General features: G+C 34.6%; 1 protein-coding gene across 7 annotated transcripts in view; it reads right to left on the bottom strand.

The window, feature by feature from the left end:
* Positions 1 to 3,036: 3,036 nt before the first annotated feature.
* The window catches only part of FGF12 (fibroblast growth factor 12), a 562,336-nt gene continuing 554,105 nt past the window's right edge, over positions 3,037 to 11,267 (bottom strand). For all 7 annotated transcript variants that reach the window (XM_060198501.1, XM_007517403.3, XM_060198500.1 and 4 more), the window contains one exon: positions 3,037 to 7,965. In XM_060198501.1, the coding sequence (XP_060054484.1) occupies positions 7,847 to 7,965 (119 nt within the window). In that variant the 3' untranslated portion in view covers positions 3,037 to 7,846. The remainder of the gene's footprint in view (positions 7,966 to 11,267) is intronic.

The raw sequence follows: 11,267 nt of genomic DNA, 5'->3' as shown, positions 1-11,267 counted from the left end.
CCCCCTTTATTATTCTATTTTACTTGATGGAACAGAGAGAAATTGAGAGAGGAGGGAGAGATAGAGAGGAAGCAAGAAAGATAGACATCACCTACAGATTTACTTTACCTCTAGTGAAGCTTCCACCCCAACTCTGTCCCCACAGCTAGGGGCAGGGGGATTGAACCTGGGTCCTTGAGCATGGTAATATATGCATCAATTGAGTGTACCACTACCCAGCCCTCTTACTCTAGACTCTTTAATGGCATCATCATTTATATTTGAAGTCTTAGGAACATTTATTTTTTGCCTCCAGGGTTATTGCTGGGGCTAGGTGCTTATACTACAAATCCTCCGCTTTTGGAGGCCATTTTTCCCATATTTGTTGCATTTGTTATTGTTATTGTTGTTCCTGCTGCTGTTGTTGGACAGGGCAGAGAGAAATCGAGAGAGGAGGGGAAGACAGGAAAGGGAGAGAAAGTCACCTGCAGACCTGTTTCACCACTTGAAAAACGACCACCCAGCAGGTGGGGAGCCCCAGGCTCAAATCAGGATCCCTATGCTGGTCCTTGCACTTCATGCCATGTGCACTCAACCTGTTGCACTACTGCCCAGGCCCCAGGAACATCTCTTTAATAAACTGGAATTTCAGTTATAACATTATGTGTCTGCTATTCTTGGATTTTTGGAGATTATATTTTAGTTTCTGATCTTTGAACTCAACTAAATCACTAGGTAATAAATTATGAGTAAATGAATAAATAAAAATATCCTTGTTCTTAAAGGAAGATGTTAGGATTACAAGTGACTCAATATATTTACTTTGATTTTATTATGGCAAAATACCTTTTGACTTACTTCCCATTCACAAGTCCATATTTTATCTTCTTTTTTATTAGTGATTTAATATTGATTTACAAAATTATAAAATAAAAAGGGTAAATCTCTGCACTGTTCCCGCCGCCATAGTTGTAGATCTCCTCCATTGTAAACTACAGCAGTTCTCCCAAGGTTGTAGATATGGGTTAACTATTATTCCTACAACTATCTGTTTATATTTGTATACATTTGGCCTTCTTTTATTAGTGATTTAATAATGATTTAACAAGATTGTATGATAGGAGAGGTACAATTCTGTGGGAAAAAGCCCACTGTCTGGGAAATCCAGCCCATTATCTCCATGAGAGTCTGAGAGGGTAGACCCCTAGCCTCCTCCTCACAGGAGGGGTGCTAGGCAGGTCCCCACTTGACCCCATGGCTGGTGATGGTATTTTCTAGACTGGGAGCCTTCTTACACGTACTTCCTAGTTCCTTTTGAACAAGGCCATACATTATTGTATATGGCCAACTGAAACCCACCGCAAATACCCTGGTTTTGCTTAACTGCCCCTTCCCCCCTGCCCTGAGGTGCTCGTGATCCACCTTTAGAGAGAAGCCTGCCTATGCATGTTGAGCTCATGACCAGGTAGCTTATATGGTAGCTTCCCAGTAATGAACAAATACCTGACAGGTCAAAACTTAACCCTGTATTGCTTGTGGTTTAATGATTACCTTAACCTTTTCCTGACCCTTGGGTATATCTACCTGCTTATATCCCCCAATAAAAGAGTTGTCTCTGGAGTTGGGTGGTAGCGCAGCAGGTTAAGCACAGGTGGCACAAAGCTCAAGAATGGCGTAAGGATCCCAGTTCGAGCCTCCGGCTCCCTACATGTAGGGGAATCACTTCACAGGTGTCTATCTTTCTCTCCCCCTCTCTGTCTTCCCCTCCTCTCTCCACTTCTCTCTGTCCTATCCAACAATGATGACATCATCAACAACAATAATAACTACAATGAAACAGCAAGGGCAACAAAAGGGAATAAATAAATATTGAAAAAAAAATTTTCTTTCTGAAACTTCTCCTGGAGGAGGCTGTGATTCCCAGGCCCCCCGGGGTGACCCATTTCTCCCCCACCCCCGGCAGTCACCAACTGATGCACAGAAGAGAACCAGCCCCCACACAATTATGAACACCGGAGTTTTGTATCCCACTCCTTCCACTGGAAATTTTGGTATTCTTTATCCCTCTGGGGGTATGGACCCACATTCTTTATGAAAGGTCTGGATTCTGTAATTGCTTCCCCACTGGACATGGACATTGGCAGGTTTATTCCATACTCCCATCCTGTTTCTATCTTTCCCTAGTGGGATAGAGCTCTGGGATGGTGAGATTCCAGGTCTCATTGGTGAGGTCATTTGCCCAGGGAAGTCAGGATGGTATCATGTTAGCATCTGTAACAGGGTGGCTGAAAAGCAGTGGTAGAAAGCAAAACAAATCATTTAATAATCAGGAACCTAAAGGTAAGAATAAAGCAGATGAGACTAAGAGTCTTGGTGTAGGAAGAAGCTAGGAAGTCCATTTTAGGTATATTACAAGGGGCCCATGACTTAGGCCAATCCATAATCTGGAGCTCTTTATCAGAGAATTTTTGGATTCCCATATAGGTATGATGGGCCTAGACTTCTAATGGATCCCTCTCTTTACCATCACTGGTCACTTCCATCAGGAATATCATCATAAGCCCTCTTGTGGGCCTCTACAGGACCTTGTCCACAATGTAGAACAGCAATGGTAGGGGCTGCCCTATTCCTTGAAGGGAGGCTGGGACAGCTTCTGCTGCCACTCAAGGAAGTCTTCAAATGAGTGCAAACTAGATGTTCCTAGTTGTGACTATAGCCTGCAAACTCAGACCTACAGGGACTCAGAGGTCACACAGTCTCCTGTGCTAAATATGAATATGGACCCTAGGTCAGATTGATGGGATTTACAGTTAATGGTATTTATATATTTTCCTCATATTTGGGAGCTACTCTCCGCCCTAATCTAGCTTTCTAGTCCTATTCTCAACTCTGGCACCATCTTCCCAGACAATCATTTTAGCCCACCTGCATGTTAGCTACTGGACTCAGGCAAAAATTAGTAGTAAAATCATGGGCCCTCTGGAATATTTTATCTTTTCTAAGAGAGACATCAATTTTTCAATAACACATTATAGGATACAAACATAAAAAAAGATAGAGACTTCTGAAATAAATTTAATGTTAAAAATGCAAGTATTTTGTCTACATGCATGAATATTTCAAGATTTCAATTGTTTTTCACTTCAGGGAGGTTGTGATGTATAAACATTTTACAAATTTGATCTCAAAAACAAGTTATTTGAATAATTTGTTCTTTAATGCAAAAATGAAACATTAATTTGTTCAGTTTCTCATACAACATATTTGTTAAACATTTCAGTGTCAATAATTTCTGAAGATTGCAACATTTAACCTTGTAATACAGGTAATACCAGTTCTATTTATGGGTGTGTATTTTGGACTTTAGAACAGTTTCAAGTAAAATGAATGCTACTATTTTCAGGTTGTGCTTGGAACAAAGACAACAAAACATCAATTCATTCTTTCCAACTAGTACAATAACTAATGATGGAATTTTTATTATTATGACACTTTAATGCTATATTCACAATGTTAAATGTATTTTTTCTTCTATTTTGTTACAGTAATCAAATACATCATCTCTGAACATTAGCAATTTTCAATTACTTTGAATTTTGAATATTGAATTTTTTAGCATGGGGTCCAGAAAACAATATTGAAAAATAAAACTCTGCATATAGAACTTTTCCTTTCCCTCTACTATAATATTATAATCCGGCATACATTATAGTGCAGTATGTATCAGCAAGCATTTGTCTTTTTAAGTAACTTTTTAGAAATGAAAAAGTTACCTCTACATCAAAGAGGGGTCTCAATCACTGAAGTTCTGAAGGAGCATGTGCTTTGATTATTGTTCCTCTTTCATTTTTTATTATAAAGTGGCAATTTATACTATCATAAGAAATATACATTTATATATAAAGTTTTGCATTCAAATCCCTTTAATGTTTGATTACCTATGACTAAAGACCACAAATCAAATAAAAACTCTATATAATATATCCTTATTTCAGAAGCATATGTATATATACACATATATATTTGTAGAACAATCCACTCTTTTTAAATGTGATTCTGATTTAAAAAATGCTATTTACAATTTTATGACAGAGAAATAATCTCAGCCTTTGATGATATTAAAATAAGCAGGGATTTTTTATATTTGAATGTATTTCACCTTGAGCAGATGAAATTAAGCAACATCATGGATAACCTTCTTAGAACAAGGCTTTATAGCCATGTGAATTATCAGAGTGGAATAGTAGATTTGCTATTTCTGGGTCTTTCCTGAAAAAAAAATGAAGTCAAGCTTCTTCACCAAGAAATCAGTAGTCCTCAGGACCCTCAAGATTCTCAATACAAAATAAGTCATTTTCCCTTAATACACTCCTCTCTTGCTAGTGGTACCACAGTACCACCAATCTACAGTACAGTCAATATCTTAAACAGAAGAATTGTTGTTAAAAGCTATCAGGATTAGAATCAGGTTCATAAATTGTCACAATTTTTGCCAGATTGATGTCTCTTTATTGTGTTAATTTACAGACTAAAGTGTGATATGAATTTCATAAGTAAAATTGAAAACCCAAAGTATTACTATGGTAAACAGTAAATTCATTTTCTGTCCTCCAGTTTCCTGAACACAATAGTTTCTGGATTAGCAAATGGGACTTCAGCATCATTTTGTTCCTCCCCTTCAAATTCTTACCTTAAAATCAGTTAATATTTATGGAGCAGATCTACTTTATGAGATTTTCCAAACTTTTGAGTTCATTCTTAAGCCCGATGATTTTGATACACTAAAATGAGAACTCTTAGAAGATATTCATCTCTATATTGACTAAGTACAAAGATTAACTAAATATAATTTTTCTCATGAGTAAATTCTAATGCTTTGGGGCAAAAAAAATGCTCATTTCACTTAATTTATCTTATAGGGGAAATAAGTGATGAATACATAAAGACCCAGAAATTGTGATGATGAAAATCAAATGATTCTTTTACTTGTAATAACCCTGAAACACAAACCAAACTTGCTTACATTTTAAAGAAAATAAATAATATAAGTATGTGTTTATATTTGTTGGTTTTTGTAAAGCCTAGACAGTGAATACTGACATTTTTCTTTTAAGGGTTTAATGTGCTTAAAGAGCAGTCAAAAGTTAAGCAAATTATTTACCTTGTTCTCTCAACTAGAGATTTTCATTAATATGGAAAAGAAATAATATAAAGTATCCAGTTCATTTTCTGAAATGTATTGTAAATAATATAAAACTAACTTCCAAACATTTTACTATGGTGAATATTTGCTTAAATAATATGGGTGGTCAGAACTCTGCTTAACTTGTATCTAAAGGGCACAAATGAGTTCATATGATAAACAGTGTTAGGTCAGTAAAATTGTAGGAATGAATTTTGTTGGGAATTTCTATCTCTATCATAGTTTTATAACATTTATCCAGATTAAATATATTCTGCTATTATAGCATCCATAAAACTGATAATATTTCTGTGGAACTGTCAATTGCGTTACAGATGAGTTTCTTGTGTGTATGTATGTACATGTGCATGTTTATACCATCATATCAACATAAAAGCTTAAGTCATTTAATTCTCAGTAAGCCCTAGACCCATTTTATACAGTCACCCTTGACTTTTCTTTGAAAATGATGCTTTTACTTGGAATTTGGTCCCTGGGAAGTGACAGCTGTGTTCATACTTAATTTGAATCAAGAATGACTAGAAGAAATATAAGCACATTTGTGTTTTTGCAGTTATTATTTTCCTACAGAGCAACATTCTTTTTGAAAGTTGAAATGCTTTTAATCATTACCTTTCAAAGGTTTTATTAAATATATCTCACAGGTATGTATTTAAAATTCTTGTCTAGATGTATTGCTTTAAATTTTCACAACTAAGTAAATTCTTTTATTTCCTTTTCTGCTAACTTCCTGAATGCATAAATAGAATACTTGGTGAAGGGCACAAACCACTACTGAAGAATCATGATTCTGTAAAGTGAGGGAACCTACACTGACCTTGGAAAAAAGTCAGCAATCAATGCCAAGGTCATTGAAGTAAGAACCTAGAGCTCTGTAATGTGTATATATTTTAGGGAATCATATTTGGGACAATACATGCTGGACAGTAGAGCTAAAGGAGAAGTAACAGGCTATGTTTCCTCATTGATAAGGTCCAAAATTCTGCATATATTTTAACACTCTGTTTTGTGTTATTTTAATTTGGATGTTTCTACACCATTCTTGATTTGTAGGACTAAGTAGATCTATTTTTTTTTCCAAGACACTTGCAAAACATCTCTTTCCTACTATTCTTCAAATTTGTTAGCATTCCTCATTATACCTTTGCTTAGTTTTACAGTGTGTTTTGTTTTACTACTTTAAGTAGCTCACAAACAATGCAGTCTGTTGGTGTCATAGCTGTTAATTTCATAGTTTCTCTACACCTCTTGAAACTTCAGTGTACTATCTTCTACCTGTCTAGAGACACACTGTCAATTAGACTTGTAAACAAGGATATGCAGGAACAAACAAGCCATTAACATCAGAAGGTTTAAGTAAGTGAAGAATTTCTCAACTATATCTCAACGTCTTGGCAGAATTCAGAAAACCCTACATATGTAAACTGTGGTAATGTACAAAGAGGCAAATACAATTTGCTTTAACCAGTTTCCTAAGACTGATTTCCCTTTGTAATTTTTTTCCCCTGCTGAAATAGACGGTCAAAATTCTCTAAGAGGGTAGACATGCACCTATACTTTCAAATGTGTCCACAAAGTAAACTCATATCAAACTGTAAGAATGTGGGATCAGCAAGGTAACTGGCTTTGATAGCGAGCCTGCTTTGCCATATACATGGTCCAGATTCATATCCATCCCCCACTGACTGCAGTGACAGAAACTTCCATGCTGTAGTATCTTTCCTTCTTTGCTTCTGCCTGTTTCTATCTGCAAATGTTGTGCTCAGAACTGTCAAGCTCCAGTAACAATAAAAATGTATGCCAAAGAATAAGAAGTAACTTAAACATCATTGTATAAGAATGACAATAAAATAACTTCTATTAGTTACTTTAGTGTTAGACAATATATATATTTTAATGATTAAAGAATGGGATATTTATTTAATACTTTCAATACAAAATATTATATTTTCCTAGGAGAAACTGAAATCTTTATAAAGTGAATACTATTAGATTTGATGTAAAACTATTCTCTGCATAAACCATTTTAAATACAAAATTTTAGAATAAAATAATTAAAATTTAAACTTCTCTTGATGTTAAATGATTTATGCTTATGTATTTTTAGAGGTAATAGAAGAATCTATAAATTATACATTTTAAACATCATAGTAAAACAACTCTGGAAACAATTTAATTACGTGTCAACTTCTAATGCCTAAAGATAATACAAAATCAAAACAAAAAACACAACTCAACATCATCCAGAGAAACTACTTAGGATACTACATTGATTTGCAACTTCAATTCACCAAAACCCTCTTTTTTGTCTAATGGCTTTATTTCATCTTTATTATAGTCCTACCTTCATTACAATTAGCTCTATTAACAGTAATGTATATTATTTTAACGTTTTTGGAATCTTGATTAAATTTTTCTTTGCTTTAATATGTGCTTAACTCTGTGCATGAGTATTTTCTACCACATTACAATAGGCAAGCTTTGGTTTGATGATTTTTTTTTGTCCTACACAAAGGAAGATTTTGAATGCAGAATCTTAGCCATAAGGTCCCACGTTGCCATTTTAGTTTCCTCTCCTTGGGTGGATTTAGTGGAAGGAACTAGTTTATGGGGAGGGGAAAGTCAGGGGAAGGATGAGAAAGGGGTGAAGGAAAAAGTTCTCAGCTATGTTGAATCCTGATTCACAACTTTGCCTCCATTCATGGTTGGTGTTCCAGAACTTTTCCTTGAACGTCCTTGTTTTTCTCCAATTTCATGTAGTGATGGCTCTCTGTACATACACACTGGAAAGTAAAAATCATAACAATTATTTAGTAGAATAGTGTACATCAGTTTGGCCTCAATAAAGATCTCAATCTCTCATAATATTTACTCTCATTGCTGGTTCTTTGGCCTATTCAATAAATGAATTTTAACTTAGTGATATATTTAGTTATTGCACACAGTTCCCTTCTAGCTCTATCAGTCATAACTTTTTATGTTCTTCTTGAACTACAGACACGAGTGTCATATAAGAGGCTTCTACTCTCTTATAGATAAGAACTGAACCATCCCTGTTTATTATTTGTATTTGTTTCATTCATTCCTGTTTATTGACCTATATAATAGGATCTTCATCTACAGTAAAAAGAGAATAGACATTGAAGTTATATAATTTAAAGATAACTAATGGATATTTTTAGTTTGTGGTCTGAGATCTAGTTTGGGTAAGGAAAATTCCTTGTTTATATGTTATAAATTTTCACTCCCTTTCAAAAAATATGGCATTGTTGTTTCATATATATATATGGTGTTCCTGTTTAAAGTCATTTTATGTAAGAGTTTTCATGAAGAATCAGGGAAGAGTGTAACAAAAAAAAAACAAGTTTTCAAATTTTTCCAGGTTTCCTGCAACTAAGATGCAGTCCCTGACTTCTTAGTAGAAATGTCATTATATAACCCTGAGATTTCAGCATACATCTATATAAACTCTTCCTTTTATCCTTCATTGTTTTGCCTGACAATAAATCTCAGTCGTCTGTGAATTTTCATGACTGCTTCTAGATTACTGCATAGAACAATGTTTTTGATTTCACACCTACTTTTGTGTGAGAGAATCTATCAGCATATTGCACATAGGAAGACAGATTTACTATACTGCTGTGAGATTGTGTGACTATAAGAATATAGGAAACATTTCAAATTAAATACCAAGAGTAATATTCATCTTTGATTTAGGAACACACAGTTAAGTACCTATCTACTAAATCATTTCCACAAAGCTTCAGTAATCTGGTTGTTAATTTCTGATCATTTAACTTCACCCTTTCAGTTTTGTTCAGGTAATGGAGAAATGAGCATGGCTGTGACTGAATAAATGTAGTGTCATGCTCAAGGATATCACGTTGGAAACCACTTGAGTCCACATTCTTTTACTCAGCCACTTAAAAAAGAAAGATTTATTTTTTATTTATTTCAATGGTGTGGGAGAATTTCATGTGAAAGTTAAAGAGAAAACAAGCACCACTCTAGGACATACGATACTGGGGATGGAACTGGAAACCTCTGACCCATAAGCCCTGGAGCTTCCAATTGAACTCTTTCCAGGATTGCTCACCCACTTTCTATTTCTGTAATCATGGGATGATGGCATCTTCATGAGGATTAATTATCTGATTTATAGAAAACATCCACAGATGTTTACATAATGAAAGAGGTGATCTCTCTGAGAATTTTGACAAAGAGATTTCAGAGTTCTTTCTTGATAAATTGTTTTGAAGGTATTGTAAATGCAAAACTAGAGTAAGAGAGTTAAGACATAGGTAAGATTATCCTGCTCCAACTAGTTTAGTGATAAGGACACTGGTTGCACTGGTTGTTCTTTTTTTTTTTTTTAACACAGTAGCAGAAATTTTTATTTATTTTTATTTTTATTTATTTATTTTTTTTATTTTCAAAACTATTTTTATTTACTGCATAGAAGCGACCAGAAATCAAGAGGAAAGGAGAGACAGATGAGGAGAGAGACAGAGAGAGACCTGCAGCACTGCGTCACCACTCGGAAAGCTTTCCCCCAGTAGCAGAAATTTTTAAAATACACCTGGATAACTTAATAATCTGAATAAATTATTATTTATGGATGTTGTTCAAATACATTTTCTTAACCCATGTGGTCTATAGCTCTTAGGCATTTATCCAAGGACAAACACTAATTAGAAGGGACATATACTTTCCTATATTCATAACTCTATTATTTGCAATAGCCAAAGAGTGGAAGCAGCCTAAATGGTTAAAAAATTTATAGAATACATATACTCCATGGTATACTACTCTACAATAAAAAAATATGACGATATCGTGAATTCCTTTAGGACAAACTGGAGGTGTTTATGTTTAGTAAAATAAGGAAAGAGAAGAAAGACAACTACCAGATGGTTTCACTCATATGTGGAATCTAGAGAACGGATACATATGAACTTGCAAAAACAAAGCAAAGCAAGGCAAAGCAAAGCAAAAAACATAAGCAAGGCAACTGTTTCTAAGAGTTTGTGAGAACTATGATGCTTATCTTTGGGAGATGGGTGGGTGGGTAGGGACAGAGTATTTGGTGGTGGGTGTGGTGTGCAACTCAACTATACACTGTAATTTTATAATCTTGTAACCCACTATTAATCACAAATAAAAATGGAAAAATACAAATAAAATCTCTAACCTACATATTATTTAATTAAACCTATGTTTGTAACTGGCTAGTGCATTGAGGAACTCTGAAGAAATAATGAAGTGATTTAACTGGAAAACTATTACGATGATGCCATAAAACACTTTTTAAAATAGATTTATTATTTTGTTTATTTCATGAAATGGGGATGGGGAAGGACAGAGGTTGGAGCAGCATTCTGAATATGCAGTTGTGAGGATTGAATTTAGGACCTTATGACTGGATATCTCCCATCCAAGTACTAACCAGGCCCGACCCTGCTTAGCTTCCAAGGTCAGACGAGATCGGGCGTGTTCAAGGTGGTATGGCCGTAGACATGACTGGATATCTAAACCCTACTTTACCTGTTGGACTACCCTAAAAAGCACTTTTCCTCAACTCTGTTACCTAGTAAGTTTTAAAAGTCATATATTCTCAGGCCTGACTATATGTCACTAAATCAGAATCTCAAAATTATATAAAAAAAACTTGTACAATATTCCCCCCACAAGTTTCTTAAACTTCAACTTGGATGAACTTTATGAATAGCACATTCTAATTTCTATTAAAGGATATATATCTTTCCTTGAGATTTATTGATAGCCTAATTGATAGCCTAATTCTTTGGATGAGAAGTAATTTCTAGATTGGAAATAAAATGTAAAATAAATAAATAAATAAAACAAAAAGCAAAACAACAAAATAAGCCCTTATATTTTTTGCCCTTCCAGTTCCTCAATCCTCATTAACAGACCTTCAGAATTAAAGTTACTATTTACTTGGCAATCTGAAACTGTTAAGACATTTTGGAATGCTACTATCTAAGCATGTGCCATTCAGGACTAGTGGGTTATAATTATGACACTGACTTTATTTTAGAAGTCATGATTTAATGAATAGTACTGA

This window comes from Erinaceus europaeus, chromosome 9 (genome assembly GCF_950295315.1).
Source record: "Erinaceus europaeus chromosome 9, mEriEur2.1, whole genome shotgun sequence".
NCBI classification, from domain to species: Eukaryota; Metazoa; Chordata; class Mammalia; order Eulipotyphla; family Erinaceidae; genus Erinaceus; species Erinaceus europaeus.
The sequence above is the reverse complement of the archived record's forward strand: the minus strand, read 5'-3'. Positions and strand labels throughout refer to the sequence as shown.